Source organism: Bombina bombina, chromosome 3 (genome assembly GCF_027579735.1).
Source record: "Bombina bombina isolate aBomBom1 chromosome 3, aBomBom1.pri, whole genome shotgun sequence".
Taxonomy (NCBI): Eukaryota; Metazoa; Chordata; class Amphibia; order Anura; family Bombinatoridae; genus Bombina; species Bombina bombina.
The window spans coordinates 512,567,917-512,588,943 of NC_069501.1; the positions used below are offsets into that span (position 1 = coordinate 512,567,917).

Sequence of the window (21,027 nt, forward strand, 5' to 3'; positions counted from 1 at the left end):
ATACCACTGATCCTATAACCAGCCCTCCTCTGGCTATACCCATGTGCCAGTGTCACTACTGTGTCATTATATAGTGCTGAGTGTTATTATACAGATGCAGATACCACTGATCCTATAACCAGCCCTCCTCTGGCTATACCCATGTGCCAGTGTCACTACTGTGTCATTATATAGTGCTGAGTGTTATTATACAGATGCAGATACCACTGATCCTATAACCAGCCCTCCTCTGGCTATACCCATGTGCCAGTGTCACTACTGTGTCATTATATAGTGCTGAGTGTTATTATACAGATGCAGATACCACTGATCCTATAACCAGCCCTCCTCTGGCTATACCCATGAGCCAGTGTCACTACTGTGTCATTATATAGTGCTGGGTGTTATTATACTGATGCAGATACCACTGATCCTATAACCAGCCCTCCTCTGGCTATACCCATGTGCCAGTGTAACTACTGTGTCATTATGTAGCGCTGGGTGTTATTATACTGATGCAGATACCACTGATCCTATAACCAGCCCTTGTCTGGCTATATGCATGTGCCAGTGTCACTACTGTGTCATTATATAGTGCTGTGTGTTATTATACTGATGCAGATACCACTGATCCTATAACCAGCCCTCCTCTGGCTATTCCCATGTGCCAGTGTCACTACTGTGTCATTATATAGTGCTGGGTGTTATTATACAGATGCAGATACCACTGATCCTATAACCAGCCCTCCTCTGGCTATACCCATGAGCCAGTGTCACTACTGTGTCATTATGTAGCGCGGGGTGTTATTATACTGATGCAGATACCACTGATCCTATAACCAGCCCTTGTCTGGCTATATGCATGTGCCAGTGTCACTACTGTGTCATTATATAGCGCTGGGTGTTAATATACTGATGCAGATATGTACCACTGATTCTATTACCAGCCCTCCTCTGGCTATACCAATGTGCCAGTGTCACTACTGTGTCATTATATAGTGCTGGGTGTTATTATACTGACGCAGATACAACTGATCTTATAACCAGCCCTCCTCTGGCTATACCCATGTGCCAGTGTCACTACTGTGTCATTATATAGCGCTGGGTGTTATTATACTGATGCAGATACCACTGATCTTATAACCAGCCCTCCTCTGGCTATAACCATGAGCCAGTGTCACTACTGTGTCATTATATAGTGCTGGGTGTTACTATACTGATGCAGATACCACTGATTCTATAACCAGTCCTCCTCTGGCTATACCCATGTGCCAGTGTCACTACTGTGTCATTATATAGCGCTGGGTGTTATTATACTGATGCAGATACCACTGATCTTATAACCAGCCCTCCTCTGGCTATAACCATGAGCCAGTGTCACTACTGTGTCATTATATAGTGCTGGGTGTTACTATACTGATGCAGATACCACTGATTCTATAACCAGCCCTCCTCTGGCTATACCCATGTGCCAGTGTCACTACTGTGTCATTATATAGTGCTGGGTGTTATTATACTGATGCAGATACCACTGATCTTATAACCAGCCCTCCTCTGGCTATACCCATGTGCCAGTGTCACTACTGTGTCATTATATAGTGCTGAGTGTTATTATACTGATGCAGATACCACTGATTATATAACCAGCCCTCCTCTGGCTATACCCATGTGCCAGTGTCACTACTGTGTCATTATATAGTGCTGAGTGTTATTATACAGATGCAGATACCACTGATCCTATAACCAGCCCTCCTCTGGCTATAACCATGAGCCAGTGTAACTACTGTGTCATTATATAGTGCTGAGTGTTATTATACAGATGCAGATACCACTGATCCTATAACCAGCCCTCCTCTGGCTATACCCATGTGCCAGTGTCACTACTGTGTCATTATATAGTGCTTAGTGTTATTATACAGATGCAGATACCACTGATCCTATAACCAGCCCTCCTCTGGCTATACCCATGTGCCAGTGTCACTACTGTGTCATTATATAGTGCTTAGTGTTATTATACAGATGCAGATACCACTGATCCTATAACCAGCCCTCCTCTGGCTATACCCATGTGCCAGTGTCACTACTGTGTCATTATATAGTGCTGAGTGTTATTATACAGATGCAGATACCACTGATCCTATAACCAGCCCTCCTCTGGCTATACCCATGAGCCAGTGTCACTACTGTGTCATTATATAGTGCTGGGTGTTATTATACTGATGCAGATACCACTGATCCTATAACCAGCCCTCCTCTGGCTATACCCATGTGCCAGTGTAACTACTGTGTCATTATGTAGCGCTGGGTGTTATTATACTGATGCAGATACCACTGATCCTATAACCAGCCCTTGTCTGGCTATATGCATGTGCCAGTGTCACTACTGTGTCATTATATAGTGCTGTGTGTTATTATACTGATGCAGATACCACTGATCCTATAACCAGCCCTCCTCTGGCTATTCCCATGTGCCAGTGTCACTACTGTGTCATTATATAGTGCTGGGTGTTATTATACAGATGCAGATACCACTGATCCTATAACCAGCCCTCCTCTGGCTATACCCATGAGCCAGTGTCACTACTGTGTCATTATGTAGCGCGGGGTGTTATTATACTGATGCAGATACCACTGATCCTATAACCAGCCCTTGTCTGGCTATATGCATGTGCCAGTGTCACTACTGTGTCATTATATAGCGCTGGGTGTTAATATACTGATGCAGATATGTACCACTGATTCTATTACCAGCCCTCCTCTGGCTATACCAATGTGCCAGTGTCACTACTGTGTCATTATATAGTGCTTGGTGTTACTATACTGATGCAGATACCACTGATCCTATAACCAGCCCTCCTCTGGCTATACCCATGTGCCAGTGTCACTACTGTGTCATTATACAGCGCTGGGTGTTATTATACTGATGCAGATACCACTGATCTTATAACCAGCCCTCCTCTGGCTATAACCATGAGCCAGTGTCACTACTGTGTCATTATATAGTGCTGGGTGTTACTATACTGATGCAGATACCACTGATTCTATAACCAGCCCTCCTCTGGCTATACCCATGTGCCAGTGTCACTACTGTGTCATTATATAGCGCTGGGTGTTATTATACTGATGCAGATATAACTGATTCTATAACCAGCCCTCCTCTGGCTATACCCATGTGCCAGTGTCACTACTGTGTCATTATATAGTGCTGGGTGTTATTATACTGATGCAGATACCACTGATCTTATAACCAGCCCTCCTCTGGCTATACCCATGTGCCAGTGTCACTACTGTGTCATTATATAGTGCTGAGTGTTATTATACTGATGCAGATACCACTGATTATATAACCAGCCCTCCTCTGGCTATACCCATGTGCCAGTGTCACTACTGTGTCATTATATAGTGCTGAGTGTTATTATACAGATGCAGATACCACTGATCCTATAACCAGCCCTCCTCTGGCTATAACCATGAGCCAGTGTAACTACTGTGTCATTATATAGTGCTGAGTGTTATTATACAGATGCAGATACCACTGATCCTATAACCAGCCCTCCTCTGGCTATACCCATGTGCCAGTGTCACTACTGTGTCATTATATAGTGCTGAGTGTTATTATACAGATGCAGATACCACTGATCCTATAACCAGCCCTCCTCTGGCTATACCCATGTGCCAGTGTCACTACTGTGTCATTATATAGTGCTTAGTGTTATTATACAGATGCAGATACCACTGATCCTATAACCAGCCCTCCTCTGGCTATACCCATGTGCCAGTGTCACTACTGTGTCATTATATAGTGCTGAGTGTTATTATACAGATGCAGATACCACTGATCCTATAACCAGCCCTCCTCTGGCTATACCCATGAGCCAGTGTCACTACTGTGTCATTATATAGTGCTGGGTGTTATTATACTGATGCAGATACCACTGATCCTATAACCAGCCCTCCTCTGGCTATACCCATGTGCCAGTGTAACTACTGTGTCATTATGTAGCGCTGGGTGTTATTATACTGATGCAGATACCACTGATCCTATAACCAGCCCTTGTCTGGCTATATGCATGTGCCAGTGTCACTACTGTGTCATTATATAGTGCTGTGTGTTATTATACTTATGCAGATACCACTGATCCTATAACCAGCCCTCCTCTGGCTATTCCCATGTGCCAGTGTCACTACTGTGTCATTATATAGTGCTGGGTGTTATTATACAGATGCAGATACCACTGATCCTATAACCAGCCCTCCTCTGGCTATACCCATGAGCCAGTGTCACTACTGTGTCATTATGTAGCGCGGGGTGTTATTATACTGATGCAGATACCACTGATCCTATAACCAGCCCTTGTCTGGCTATATGCATGTGCCAGTGTCACTACTGTGTCATTATATAGCGCTGGGTGTTAATATACTGATGCAGATATGTACCACTGATTCTATTACCAGCCCTCCTCTGGCTATACCAATGTGCCAGTGTCACTACTGTGTCATTATATAGCGCTGGGTGTTATAATACTGATGCAGATACCACTGACCCTATAACCAGCCCTTGTCTGGCTATATGCATGTGCTAATGTCACTACTGTGTCTTTGTATAGAGCTAGGTGCTATTATACAGATGCAGATACACATCCAGTATTTCACTCAGGCTTTATTTATTCCATAACTTATCACCCAATATCACTAGCAGTCTCTTGACAAGCCACTAACTTTATTCATACTACATAGTTTTTTTATTCCTATTATTTAATCTAAGGTTATGGCGGACACTACAAGGGCTAGTCACGGACACCAGTGTCCGTGTACGGACACCTTGCCTATCCCTGCTGATGAGGGAGGGAGAGGGAGGGATCAGAAACAACCAGGCCTGATCAGGCCTAATAGGCAAATAAATATATAGGAGGAGGGGAGCAAGACCCCTACACTATGGAACAGGGAAATATAGGTGAGGTGGGGATGGAGACCCTTACACTATGGCAGGGAGGGGGTGGGAACCTACACTGATGAGGGAGGGAGAGGGTATAGATAACGATCAGTCCAATGGGGCCAAATAAATATATAGGAAGAGAGGGGAGGGAGACCCCTACACTATGGAAAAGTGGGTATGAAGGGAGAGGGGCATAACATATGGCAATAAATATAGGAGGGAGATGATCACTGTTGAAAAAAAAACAACATAAAATGATATGTTTCTGGGCAGGGTGTGTGTGTTTCGAGCACAAACACAACATAAATACATTAAAATAAAGGGTTACATTCATATATGCACTATCTGATAAAAAAGATGTATTTAAATATTAAGATACATTTTTTATAAGAGTAAATAAGGTATAATGGTATATGGACAAGGTGTTTGAATGGAAAGGGCTATTATGTGTGTGTGTGTGTGTTTGTATATATATACAGTATCCCACAAAAGTGAGTACACCCCTCACATTTTTGTAAACATTTATTATATCTTTTCATGTGACAACACTGAAGAAATGACACTTTGCTACAATGTAAAGTAGTGAGTTTACAGCCTGTATCACTGTGTTAATTTGCTGTCCCCTCAAAATAACTCAACGCACAGCCATTAATGTCAATACTGTTGGTAACCAAAGTGAGTATACCCTTAAGTGGAAATGTCCAAATTGGACCCAATTAGCCATTTCCCCTCCCCGGTGTCATGTGACTCCTTAGTATTACAAGGTCTCAGGTGTGAATGGAGAGCAGGGGTGTTAAATTTGGTGTTAGCGCTTTCACACTCTCTCATACTGGTCACTGGAAGTTTCACATGGCACCTCATGGCAAAGAACTCTCTGAGGATCTGAAAAAAAGAATTGTTGCTCTACATAAAGATGACCTAGGCTATAAGAAGATTGCCAAGACCCTGAAACTGAGCTGCAGCATGGTGGGCAAGACCATACAGCAGTTTCACAGGACAGGTTTCACTCAGTACAGGCCTCGCCATGGTCGACTAAAGAAGTTGAGTGCACATGCTCAGCGTCATATGCAGAGGTCTTCTTTGGGAAATAGACATATGAGTGCTGCCAGCATTGCTGCAGAGGTTGAAGGGGTGGGTGGTGAGTCTGTCAGTGCTCAGACCATGCGCTGCACACTGCATCAGTTTGGAAGACATTCTCATCTATTCTAAAAATTTCCAAGATTGCATAAAACATGTCAGATGGATCCTATCCAGACTACGCACCCATCGACTTTATGCAAAACCTGAAAAATGTTCATTCCACACAGAGGAGATATCCTTCTTGGTGGGGGACTACATTAGTCCAAACGGAATTCAAATGGAAAACAACAAGGTTGAAGTTATTGTACAATGGCCTACCCCCTCTTCAAAAAAGGAAGTTCAGAAGTTCCTAGGTTTTGCTAACTATTGCCGCAAATTCATCATAGGATTTTCTGCCATAGCAAAACTACTGACTCAACTCACTAGCAAACTGGTACATTTCCAGTGGGATGTACATTCCCAAGACTCTTTTGACTATCTAAAGACCAAATTCACTGAATCTCCTATATCACGCTTCCCAGATTCAGCTTTACAGTACGTATTAAGAGGTTGATGCTTCTGAGTATGCTTTGAGAGCTGTATTATCTCAGATAACAACTTTAAACCACCCTATCCATCCAGTTGCTTACTACTCCAGAATGATGACATTGGCTAAATTAAACTATCCCATTGGTGAGAAAGAGTTATTAGTCATCAAATGTTCACTAGATCATTGGAGACACCTTCTGGAATGTACTTCAATTCCCATCTTGATTTATACGGACCATAAAAACAATATCTTCAGACAAACAAAACGCTTTCTGCAGGCCAAGTCAGGTGGAGTCTGTACTTCTCCAGGTTTAATTACCACATCGTTTTCAGACCTGGTAGTAAGAATGGAAAGGCCCACGCACTCACCCACAGGGACAAAAAAACATCACCTGTTAACACTCCAACTATTATTATACTACCTGAATAATTTTTTGGGTTGACTCCTGAATTCTCCCAACTTCTGCTACAAGAATATAAGGATGCTTCGTTAACCTCAATTAATGATCTGAAAAAGGAATCAGATGGGCTCTATTACTTCAACAAAAGACTTTACATACCACCCAGTCTCCAATATACTGTCATACGTGCTGTCCATAATTTCCTTTAGCTGGGCATCCTGGCATCCAGAAAACTCACGAACTGCTTAAAAGATCTTATTGGTGGCCTTCACTTCTTCTAACAGTACAGCAATATATACAAGGATATTCCACTTGTGCTGTCTCTAAAGCGGAAAGACGCTCAATAGGGTTTGCTTGGCCAGTCCATCACCTTTACCCTCAGCTTCTTTAGCAAGGCAGTGGGCATCTTAAAGGTGTGTTTTGAGTCGTTATCATGTTGGAATACTGCCCTGCGGCCCAGTCTCTGAAGGGAGGGGATCATGCTCTGCTTCAGTATGTCACAGTACATGTTGGCATTCATGGTTCCCTCAATGAACTGTAGCTCCCCAGTGCCGGCAGCCCTCATGCAAGCCCAGACCATGACACTCCCACCGCCATGCTTGACTGTAGGCAAGACACACATGTCTTTATACTCCTCACCTAGTTGCCGCCACACACGCTTGACACCATCTGAACCAAATAAGTTTATCTTGGTCTCATCGGACCACAGGACATGGTTCCAGTAATCCATGTCCTTAGTCTGCTTGTCTTAAGCAAAATGTTTGCAGGCTTTCTTGTGCATCATCTTTAGAAGAGGCAATCTTCTTATAGCCTAGGCCATCTTTATGTAGAGCAACAATTCTTTTTTTCAGATCCTCAGAGAGTTCTTTGCCATGAGGTGCCATGTTGAACTTCCAGTGACCAGTATGAGAGAGTGTGAAAGCGGTAACACCAAATTTAACACACCTGCTCCCCATTCACACCTGAGACCTTGTAACTAACGAGTCACATGACACCGGGGAGGGAAAATGGCTAATTGGGCCCAATTTGGACATTTCCACTTTAGACATTAATGGCTGTGAGTTATTTTGAGGGGACAGCAAATTTACACTGTTATACAGGCTGTACACTCACTACTTTACATTGTAGCAAAGTGTCATTTCTTCAGTGTTGTCACATAAAAAGATATAATAAAATATTTACAAAAATTTGAGGGGTGTACTCACTTTTGTGGGATACTGTATATATATATATATATATATATATATATATATATATACAAACACACACACACACATTATAGCTCTTTCCATTCAAACACCTTGTCCATATACCATTATACCTTATTTACTCTTATAAAAAATGTATCTTAATATATATAGAATAAATAGAACATATTCCTCTATTTTAAGAACATTGGTTTGTGGAATATTAATATTTTCATGTTGGGTTTAGCGCACTTCAGAAAATGTGATCGGGTTTGCGTGCCACTAGGGTGTTAAGTTTTTTTTTCCACTTTTCACACTCCATTGACTTCTATAGGGTAATACGTTAAAGTGGTCGTAATATTCGATGTTAAGGTTTTTTGCACGCATCGGGTTAGTGCGTGAGTGAAAACTTTTTACTTTCAACTTGTAATACAAGCGCTACCCAACACGAGCAACAAGCGTACTTCTAGCGGAGTTATTACGAGAGCGGGATCGATAAATAGCGATCCACTTGTAATCTAGTTCTTTTTTCAGTAAAGTACTGGAGAAGGGACTGTGGGAGAAAGTGTTAACTTAGATAGTTGTGAGTGATGAAAAGGCTTCTTATCCTGAGCCAAAAAATCACTGGTGCCTCTAATAACCACCTAAGTACTGGATTGCTGGGGACCAGATACATTTCCTGACTTCAAAATGTGCAGCATGCCCTGTAACAGAGCTTGCATATGCTTCAATCTAAAATTGACGGATACATCCTCATTCCGTGTGAGAACTTGTCAGCATAAAGTATACCCTCTACCATCAGAAGGGAACTTGATATGTCACCTGCCATAGAGGATCTTAAAGTGAAAGCTACCTGGCTGTGCTTAGCCTGAGGAGGCATACCAGACAGTAATTAAGCCATTGCAGACTGAATATAGGACTTCAACACAGAGAACTGTTCCAAAGTAAAGGGTAGAACCAGTTTTATTTCCCTTAAGGACATATATTAACATTGAGAGTTAAATGGTAATGCACAACTTAAAAAGTAATGCATAGTAACATTTATCAGAACGTTTCACGACTCTTTCCTCTTTATCTAGCTAACTCACCAAAAAGAAATTCAATCAAAATGGAGAGGAGTGTAATAATGATATCTGTCCAACATATTTAACATATTTAATCCTTTCTGTCCAAATCTGAGCCATATGGATTTAATAAAAAATACTTAAAGGGACAGCCAACACCATAATTTTTGTTGTTTAAAAAAGATAGATAACCACTTTATTACCCATTCCTCAGTTTTGCATAACCAAAACAGTTATAATAATACACGTTTTACCTCTGTAATTACCTTGTATCTATGCCTCTGTAAACTGCCCCCTAATTTCAGTTCTTTTGACAGACTTTGCAATTTTTAGCCAATCAGTGCTAACTCCTAGGAAACTTCACGTGCGTGAGCTCAATGTTATCTATATGACACACATAAACTAATGCATTAACAAAATGCATAACAAATGCATTCAGATTAGAGGCGACCTTCAAAGTCTAAGACATTAGCATATGAGCCTACCTAAGTTTAGCTTTCAACTAAGAATACCAAGAGAACAAAGCAAAATTGGTGATAAAAATAAATGACATGCCCTATCTGAAGTTTTGCATAAGCAACACTGTTATATTAATATACTTTTACTCTGATTACCTTGTATCTAAGCCTCTACAGACTGCCCCTTATCTCAGTTCTTTTTACAAGCTTGCATTGTAGCCAATTACTGCTAATTGATGCCTAACACCACAGGAGTGAGCACAATGTTATCTATATTGCAGACATGAACTAGCATTGTCTGGCTGTGAAAAGTTAATAAAATGCACTGACATAAGAGGCGGCCTGCAGGGACTTAGAAAGAGGCAGAGATTTAGCTGGTTGGTTATGCACTGATATAAGAGGTGGCCTGCAGGGACTTAGAAAGAGGCAGAGATTTAGCTGGTTGTGCAAAGCTGGGGATTGGGTAGTGAAGGCGTTATCTATCTTTTAAAAAAATAAAAAATAAATAATGTAGACTGTCCCTTTAACCCCTATTTTTCTCTTTTAATAAAACATGATTTTTTACATACGGTATATATTCCATAAACCTACCACTAACCGTAGTACAACTTACTATACTATTTCAGAGAGTACTGATTTACAAATCTCTTTAAATAAATATCATTACACTTAAAGGGATACTAAACACAGTTTTTTTATTTCTTGATTCCGATAGAGCATACAATTTTCAGCAACTTTCTAATTTACTCCTATTATCCATTTTTCTTTGTTCTCTTGCTATCTTTATTTGAAAAGCAGAAATGTAAGCTTTGGAGCCGGTGTTCTGTATTATTTGCCGACTTCGTTACGTTCCCCTACCTCCAGCCATGCCTACCAAATTCTTACAAAGCCGGTTGTTGACGCATGCGCTCACTGCAGCATTTCTACAATAAAGTGCAAAATTACACTAAATAGCACGCATGCTCCCATGCTGCAGTCGACAAATATTACAGAAGCGGCTCAAACACATTTTTGGCACTAGCTGGGTCAGGTGGCATACAAATTGATCATGCAAAAAAAGAGAGGTGCTGTATGTACGCCCAATGAGTAAATAAACATCCAACATACAAATTGATCGTACTTATGTTTTCACAGTATACATAGTTACAAGCACTCTGGGGACCTACACAATTTGGGCACTAGCTGGGTGGCAGACAAATAGATGGTACCTATTTTACATAATATCAATATTTGCAAACACTCTGGGGGACATCTAAGTACTTGTGTACATCTAAGTACTTGTAACTAAGTACTTGTACATCTAAGTGCTTGTAACTACAGGGAGTGCAGAATTATTAGGCAAATGAGTATTTTGACCACATCATCCTCTTTATGCATGTTGTCTTACTCCAAGCTGTATAGGCTCAAAAGCCTACTACCAATTAAGCATATTAGGTGATGTGCATCTCTGTAATGAGAAGGGGTGTGGTCTAATGACATCAACACCCTATATCAGGTGTGCATAATTATTAGGCAACTTCCTTTCCTTTGGCAAAATGGGTCAAAAGAAGGACTTGACAGGCTCAGAAAAGTAAAAAATAGTGAGATATCTTGCAGAGGGATGCAGCACTCTTAAAATTGCAAAGCTTCTGAAGCGTGATCATCGAACAATCAAGCGTTTCATTCAAAATAGTCAACAGGGTCGCAAGAAGCGTGTGGAAAAACCAAGGCGCAAAATAACTGCTCATGAACTGAGAAAAGTCAAGCGTGCAGCTGCCAAGATGCCACTTCCCACCAGTTTGGCCATATTTCAGAGCTGCAACATCACTGGAGTGCCCAAAAGCACAAGGTGTGCATGGCCAAGGTAAGAAAGGCTGAAAAACGACCACCACTGAACAAGACACACAAGCTGAAACGTCAAGACTGGGCCAAGAAATATCTCAAGACTGATTTTTCTAAGGTTTTATGGACTGATGAAATGAGAGTGAGTCTTGATGGGCCAGATGGATGGGCCCGTGGCTGGATTGGTAAAGGGCAGAGAGCTCCAGTCCGACTCAGACGCCAGCAAGGTGGAGGTGGAGTACTGGTTTGGGCTGGTATCATCAAAGATGAGCTTGTGGGGCCTTTTCGGGTTGAGGATGGAGTCAAGCTCAACTCCCAGTCCTACTGCCAGTTTCTGGAAGACACCTTCTTCAAGCAGTGGTACAGGAAGAAGTCTGCATCCTTCAAGAAAAACATGATTTTCATGCAGGACAATGCTCCATCACACGCGTCCAAGTACTCCACAGCGTGGCTGGCAAGAAAGGGTATAAAAGAAGAAAATCTAATGGCATGGCCTCCTTGTTCACCTGATCTGAACCCCATTGAGAACCTGTGGTCCATCATCAAATGTGAGATTTACAAGGAGGGAAAACAGTACACCTCTCTGAACAGTGTCTGGGAGGCTGTGGTTGCTGCTGCACGCAATGTTGATGGTGAACAGATCAAAACACTGACAGAATCCATGGATGGCAGGCTTTTGAGTGTCCTTGCAAAGAAAGGTGGCTATATTGGTCACTGATTTGTTTTTGTTTTGTTTTTGAATGTCAGAAATGTATATTTGTGAATGTTGAGATGTTATATTGGTTTCACTGGTAAAAATAAATAATTGAAATGGGTATATATTTGTTTTTTGTTAAGTTGCCTAATAATTATGCACAGTAATAGCCACCTGCACACACAGATATCCCCCTAAAATAGCTATAACTAAAAACAAACTAAAAACTACTTCCAAAACTATTCAGCTATGATATTAATGAGTTTTTTCGGTTCATTGAGAACATGGTTGTTGTTTAATAATAAAATTAATCCTCAAAAATACAACTTGCCTAATAATTCTGCACTCCCTGTATGTATATTGTGAAAACATAAGTACGATCAATTTGTATGCCACCTGACCCAGCTAGTGCCAAAACTGTGTTTGACCTGCTTCTGTAATATTTGCCGATTGCGGCATGGGCGTGTCATTTTGCACTTTATTGTAGCAATGCTGCAGTGAGCGCATGCGTCAAGAGCCGGCTTTGTAAGAATTTGGTAGGCATGGCCGGGGGTAGGGGAACGTAACAAAGTCGGTGAATAATACAGAACACCGGCCCATTTTTGGTTCAGTACCTGGGTAGCTCTTGCTGATTGGTGATAAATGTAGCCACCAATCAGCAAGCGCTACCCAGGGTGCTGAAACAAAAATGGACCGGCTCCTAAGCTTTCATTCCTGCTTTGTCAAATAAAGATACCAAGAGAACAAAGAAAAATTGATAATATCAGTAAGTTAGAAAGTTGCTTAAAATGGCATGCTCTATCTGAATCATGAAAGTTTCATTTTGACTAGACTATTCCTTTAAGTACAGCAGGTGTTTTATTTTTAGGGGCTTTGCTACAGCTGTGATTAGTAAAATAGTAAAATAGGTGTACAACTGTTTTAGGACTAGCAAAGATCTAGCCATAGGACACAAACATTATACTGTCAAAGCTCTCAAAAGGCAAGATTACAAATTGCGCGTTATGGGTCTTTTCGCAATCAATTTTTATTTTGCAGCTATTACAAGTCTTTTTACGCAACAATCCTTTGTGTGCTCGAAGAGCTATAGTTAACAGCTTTGTGCAACATAAAAGTTTCAGGAAACACTTCAAAAATACATTACAATGTACATTTACACTCATATTAACACTGTCTAATAAAAATTATTTCATAAAAATATTCCACACAAAAGTTAAAAAGGCTAAAAGATACGAGACCTCACAGTGTTATAAAAAAAAAAGAAAGGGAAGGGATTTTACATTGACATACATACACATTTATGGAGAAACATGGATTTATATGTAAAGAGATATGTTTAACAATAGAGATAATGAAAATATTTTACATTACAATCTTATGCACATTAAACAATAGCTGATAGGGATTTTCAAAGAGATATTGGCATATAGATCTCGAGATATCTAGACATATATATATATATATTCATATACATATCTCGCTATAAATAGATATATCAGTACAAAAATCATCACATATATAGAGAAATATTTATTTATAAATAAATAGAACATATTCTGTTACGAAAACATTTTCACAATATGAAATATTCACATTTTCATGTAGACTTTTCAAGGAGAATTACGTCAAGGGCTTTGCACAACATATTAGGGTTTTTGTGGGGGGGGGTTTATTGTTATTCTCTATTGACTACTATAGGGAATATGTGAACGTGCACGCAATTTGGCTGTTTGGATTACGCAGCTTAACGCGCGTGCAAAATATTTTATTTTGCAACTTGTAATAGCTGCACAACCCCAAATGCGAAAAAGCCATAACGAGCACAGTGTTTTCGCAACTAATTTGCTGTGCGACTTTTAATCTTGCCTAAAGTAAGTAATAGCTGTTGAGGAATTTCACATCATAATTCTGATGGACTGAACTGAGGGCTTTAGAGTTCTAAGTAAACTGCTGGTGAAGAGAATAAAAGTGGTCACTTACTGGACAGGTCTCAGACACACGTGTCTGGTGAAGATGAACAGTAAAAATGGCATGAGAGCGCGAACTCTGTGAATTCATTTGAGTGCTGGCTGTTGTGCGGGAGAGTGCACCCTCCTTTAGAAGCTGTAAAAGCTGAAAAAAAGAAAGACAAAATGATAAGAGAGAAAAAAATAAAAAATAAATTGTCATTCAAAAGCACAGTGTTCATGAAAAAAGAAATCTGGCTATTGATATACTTTAGCACATCAAACAAACCTCCCAAGCTAAGCTGTATACCTTTCCTAAAAGCTTTCTGTTCATCATATTAATTAGAAAATTAAGTAAATATGGTTTCATCAACATCGTATTATCAACTATGGAATGATGCATGTGCAAATAAAAGAGAAAGGTTTAGGCTTTTATGCATATAAGAATTAAAAAAAAACTTACGCCTAGATTACGAGTCTTGCGTTATGAGCTATGCGGTGCTACTGTGCAGTTTTTTCTCACTGCTCACTTACCTGCAGCGCTGGTATTACGGGTTTTTTTAAACCCGGCATTAAAAGGCAAGAAGTGAGCGTAGAGCAAAATTGTGCTCCAACCTTCACTCCAATACCAGGGCTGCTTAAGTGAGCGGTGAGCTGGTTGTACGTGCTCGTGCACGATTTCCCCATAGACATCAATGGGGAGAGCCGGCTGAGAAAAAGTCTAACACCTGCCAAAAAGCAGCATAAAACTTAGTAACGCAGCCCCATTGATTCCTATGGGGAAACACATTTTATGTTTACACCTAACACCCTAACATGAACCCCAAGTCTAAACACCCCTAATATTACATTTATTAACCCCTAATCTGCCGCCCCAGACATCACCGACACCTACATTACACTTATTAACGCCTAATCTGCCGCTCCGGACATTGCCGCCACCTACATTATACTTATTAACCCCTAATCTGCTGCCCCCAACATCGCCGACACCTACATTATATTTATTAACCCCTAATCTCCCTCCCCCAATGTCGCCGCAACCTACCTACATTTATTAACCCCTAATCTGCCGCGCTCAACGTCGCCGCCACTATATTAAATGTATTAACCCCTAAATCTAAGTCTAACCCTAACACCGCCTAACTTAAGTATAATTTAAATAAATCTAAATAAAATTCCTATCATTAACTAAATTATTCCTATTTAAAACTAAATACCTATAAAATAAACCCTAAGCTAGCTACAATATAACTAATAGTTACATTGTAGCTATCTTAGGGTCTATTTTTATTTTACAGGCAAGTTTGTATTTATTTTAACTAGGTAGAATAGTTACTAAATAGTTATTAACTATTTAATAACTACCTAGCTCAAATAAATACAAAATTACCTGTAAAATAAAACCTAACCTATGTTACAATAACACCTAACACTACACTACAATTAAATCAATTCCCTACATTAAATACAATTAAATAAATTAAATTAGCTAAATCACAAAAAAACACTAAATTACAGAAAATAAAAAACAAATGACAGATCTTTAAACTAATTGCACCTAATCTAAGAGCCCTATCAAAATAAAAAAGCCCACCCAAAATAAAAAAAACCCTACCCTAAACTAAACTACCAATAGCCGTTAAAAATGCCTTTTGCAGGGCATTGCCCCAAAGAAATCAGCTCTTTTACCTGTAAAAAAAAATACAAACAACCCCCCCAACAGTAAAACCCACCACCCACACAACCAACCCCCCAAATAAAAGCCTAACAAAAAAAACCTAAGCTCCCCATTGCCCTGAAAAGGGCATTTGTATGGGCAATGCCCTTAAAAGGGCATTTAGCTCTATTGCTGCCCAAAGCCCTAACCTAAAAAATAAACCCACCCAATACACCCTTAAAAAATCCTAACACTAACCCCCGAAGATTCACTTACCGGGAGAAGTCTTCATCCAAGCGGCAAGATGTCCTCAACGAAGCCGGCAGAAGTGGTCCTCCAGACGGGCAGAAGTGGTCTTCCAGACGGCATCTTCTATCTTCATCCTTCCAACACGGAGCGGCTCCATCTTCAAGACATCCGCGCAGAGCATTCTCTTCAAACGACGTCTTCTTCGGAATGAATATCTCTTTAAGTGATGTCATCCAAGATGGCGTCCCTTAGATTCCGAGTGGCTGATAGAATTCTTCTATCTTCATCCATCTGGCGCGGAGCGGGTCCATCTTTAAGACATCCGACGCGGAGCATCCTCTTCTGACGAAGTCTTCTTGTTGAATGAAGGTACCTTTAAGTGACGTCATCCAAGATGGCGTCCCTTCAATTCCGATTGGCGGATAAAATTCTATCAGCCAATCGGAATTAAGGTAGAAAAAATCCTATTGGCTGATGCAATCAGTCAATAGGATTGAGCTGACATTCTATTGGCTGTTCCAATCAGCCAATATAATGCGAGCTCAATCCTATTGGCTGATTGGATCAGCCAATAGGATTGAAGTTCAATCCTATTGGCTGATTGCATCAGCCAATAGGATTTTTTCTACCTTAATTCCGATTGGCTGATAGAATTCTATCAGCCAATCGGAATCTAAGGGACGCCATCTAGGATGATGTCACGTAAAGAGATATTCATTCCGAAGAAGACGTCGTTTGAAGAGGATGCTCCGCGCCGGATGTCTTGAAGATGGAGCCGCTCCCCGTCGGAAGGATGAAGATAGAAGATGCCATCTGGGTGAAGACTTCTGCCCATCTGGAGGACCACTTCTGCCCGTCTGGAGGACCACTGCTGCCGGCTTCGTTGAGGACCTCTTGCCGCTTGGATGAAGACTAGGATGTTAGGATTTTTTAAGGGTGTATTCGGTGGGTTTATTTTTTTAGGTTAGGGCTTTGGGCAGCAATAGAGCTAAATGCCCTTCTAAGGGCAATGTCCATCCAAATGCCCTCTTCAGGGCAATGGGGAGCTTAGGTTTTTTGGTTAGGCTTTTATTTGGGGGGTTGGTTGTGTGGGTGGTGGGTTTTACTGTTGGGGGGGTTGTTTGTATTTTTACAGGTAAAAGAGCTAATTTCTTTGGGGCAATGCCCCGCAAAAGGCCCTTCTAAGGGCTATTGGCAGTTTAGTTTAGGCTAGGTTTTTTTTATTTTGGGTGGGCTTTTTTATTTTGATAGAGCTCTTAGATTAGGTGTAATTAGTTTAAAGATCTGTAATTTGTTTTTTATTTTCTGTAAGGCTGGCGTCTGTGGTCACAATCACCCAGGAAGGTCTCCGAAATCATGTCCCCTGAGACAGATGTTCCTGAGAAAGCCACCACAGAAGAGAGTCTCTTGTCGACTAATTTAGATCTATCTTCTGAGACAGATCCGCATGATCCCCATTCCATTGACTGAGCATGCATAACTGCAGACCTCTCAGATGGAATCGAGCAAAGAGAATGATGTGCATGGAAGCAACCATCAGACCAATTACCTCCATACATAGAGCCACTGATGGCCGAACAGTAGACTGTAGAGAGAGGCAAGAGGAAAGAATTTTGGTTTTTTGACCTCTGTCAGAAATATTTTCATCGATGGGAATCTATTATGGTCCCTAGGAAAACTACCCTTGTAGCTGGAACAAGGGAACTCTTTTCCAGATTCCTTTTTTATCCGTGGGAACGTAGAAAAGACAACAAGATCTCTGTATGATATTTTGGTTGTTGAAAAGATGGTGCCTGAACCAGAATGTCATCCAGGAAGGGTGCCACTGCAATTCCCCAAGACAAAATCACTGCCAAAAGAGCCCCCAGAACCTTTGAGAAAATTCTGGTAACTGTGGCAAGGCCAAATGGAAGAGCCACAAACTGAAAGTGTGAGTCCAGAAAGGCAAATTTCAGAAATATGTGATGATCCCTGTGAATGGGAACATGAAGGTATGCATCCTTCAGGTCTATGGTCGTCATGAACTGACCCTCTTGCACTAAAATTAGAAAGGAACGTATAGTCTCCATCTTGAATGTCAGTACTCTTAGAAACTTATTTAGACACTTCTGATCTAGAATAGGTCGAAAAGTTCTCTCTTTAAAACCACAAACAGATTGGAATAGAAACCTAGACCCTGTTCCTGTAGTGGGACTGAAACTATCACTCCCATGGAGGAAAGATCCTGTATACATTTCAGGAACACCTCTCTTTTTATCTGGTCTGCAGATAATCTTGAGAGATGGAACCTGCCCCTTGGAGGAAAGGTCTTGAATTCCAATTTGTAACCCTGAGATACTTTGTCCACAGTCCATGGGTCTAGGACGTCTCGTATCCATGCTTGATAAAAATGAGAAAGTCTGCCCGCACTTGATCAGGGGCAAACCATTCATGCTGATTTAGATTCAGCTGTTGGTTTTCTAGATTGCTTTCCCTTATTCCAAGACTGACTGGGTTTCCAAGAAAACTTGGACTGTTCCTGCTTGGAAGATGAAGACTTTCCTCTGAAGTTACGAAAGGAATGAAAATTACTCTGACGCCCTTTCGGTCTATTCTTCTTGTCTTGGGGAAGAAAAGACCCTTTTTCACCCGTTATATCAGAAATGATTTCTGTGAGACCGGGCCCAAACAGGGTCTTACCCTTGTAAAGAATCGCCAAAAGCTTATACTTAGATGAAACATCGGCTGACCAAGCTTTCAGCCACAAAGCTCTGCATGCTAACACAGCGAAACTAGATATTTTGGCTCCCAATCTGATAACTTGCATGGAAGCGTCAGTAATAAAGGAATTGGCTAGCTTAAGAGCCTTAATCCTGTCTTGGATTTTCTCTAAGGGAGTCTCCTCCTGAATAGACTCAGACAAGGCGTCAAACCAATAGGCTGCCGCACTTGTCACAGTGGCAATACACACTACAGGTTGCCATTGGAGACCTTGATGAACATACATTCTTTTCAAATAGGCTTCCAGCTTTTTGTCCATTGGATCCTTAAAAGAGCAGCTATCCCCAATAGGAATACTAGTTCTCTTAGCCAAAGTAGAAATAGTTCCTTCTACTTTAGGCACCGTTTGCCACGACTCCTTAATAGAGTCAGCAACAGGAAACATTTTTTTGAAGACAGGAGATGGGGAAAAAGGAATCCCAGGCTTCTCCCATTTCCCTGCTATAATCTCTGTGGCTCGGTCAGGCACAGGAAAAACCTCCACAGAGGAAGGAACATCAAAGTATTTATTACGTTTACTAGATTTGCTAGGGTTGACAGCGACAGGAGTATCGGAGTTGTCTAAGGTAGCCAAAACCTCCTTTAACAATACACAGAGGTGTTCAAGCTTAAATCTGAAGGATACAACTTCAGCATCAGAAGAAGGAATTATACTGTCCGAATCTGAGATTTCACCCTAAGAGGCTACCGACGTATCCCCCTCATCAGACTTATGAGAAACTGCGAACAGAGGAAAACACAGCACAACCCGAGAATCAACCGTAAGATTTTTGGTATTAGAAAATCACACGCACATATAGAAACATACTTACAAGAAGTATGTACTTAGTGAGCACATAAAAAGTCTTTTTAGATGATAAAAGTCCACACAGCGGCATACACAGCGGCATACACAGTGGTGTGATAACGTGTTTAGACGATTCAGAGATGGTTTGGATAAAACAGCGTACCTCCGGCGTTCAGTTGTCAGGACTCTCATGTCACATGTATATACCTTTAAGATCATCCCTATAAATTCCCAGCGAGCCTTTCACCACTTGCCAATTAATGTGTGTGTATGGTGTGTAGTGTAGCTGCATGCCTGAAGCTGCTGAGTTAATTTGGCTTAGATATATCCTAAGCAATTTTGGAAGTTCCTGCCTAATCCAGTTAACCTTATTATCTGATTACTTTCTTAGCTGAAGGATTGCCAAGTCTAATCTGATTGTCACTGCAGTTTGCTGAGGTTTCAGCCTCTCACTAGGAGCTTCGTTCCAGCTCTACGCACTCCCACCTGGAAGTGCTTATATACAGCAAGCAGCAACTCATCGAGTCATCTCCTACCTGATTCACTCTTCAAAGACAATCTCCGGTTGTCAAGATTTACTACGCTTCACGGTCTAGGAACCGTAACCGGGCATCTCCGCCCCGCTCACCTCATGACTGCTGACGCAAGGATCAACACGCCTGACTACTCCGGGCTATCACGCCCCTCTTGCATCGTCACGGCCACGTCAAGCCATTTGGGCTAACATGCCCACGGAGTTTCCTAAGGCTCTCATGCCCTCCTGTTACGTCAACAGTTTTGTTTATACAACAGGGCAATATGCCCACACAGTTGTCAAGGCTCACATACAATAAGAGACTCGTCAGTAGTGACACACCTCCAAAGGCAGGGTTTGCAAGTATTCAGGGCAGACACACTCCAACATCAGTGTGAACCTAACAACTGAGAATTACCCTTAAACTCCTGTTACACTGCTTATTACCTAGTATTCACGGACTGATTCTCTAAACGATCAAGCAAGCCACAGTGTGATTAAACTCCCTCTCTAGACATACATTTGTGACAACCTCTAAGTATAAGGACTTACAGTGACCTAAATCAATCATTCAGATACAAGGTTTATACAGGGAGAACTAAAACTCCTGTAACCAAATTACAAGAAACAACTAAATACAGCTCATAATTCAAACCTGTGTCCAGTTCCTTTTCATAGGATCTGCAGTTGAGATCCAACTAAAACATCACTTAAATAAAGTCTGACATTAGTGTAGCCGATTAAAACAGCCCGCTAGTGCTCAAACGTCCTGCTACGGATGCTCTGAGGGACCAAAAAACCTTATGAGACTTATGAGAAAGAGCAACTAGGGTAGCTAAGGTTGGAGCAGAAACCCTACTATCTGAATCTTTACATTTCCTCTTGCGTTTTCCCTGTAGCATGGGAATGGCAGCTAATGCCGCAGATACCACAGCGGAAACCTGGGTAGCAATTTCTGCTTGC

The 21,027-nt window shown here is 41.2% G+C and overlaps 1 protein-coding gene across 2 annotated transcripts in view; it reads right to left on the reverse strand.

The window, feature by feature from the left end:
* KIF21B (kinesin family member 21B) overlaps positions 1 to 21,027 on the reverse strand; it is a 513,509-nt gene that overhangs the window by 399,113 nt on the left and 93,369 nt on the right. For both annotated transcript variants that reach the window (XM_053706916.1, XM_053706915.1), the window contains exon 5: positions 14,129 to 14,260. In XM_053706916.1, the coding sequence (XP_053562891.1) occupies positions 14,129 to 14,260 (132 nt within the window). The remainder of the gene's footprint in view (positions 1 to 14,128; positions 14,261 to 21,027) is intronic.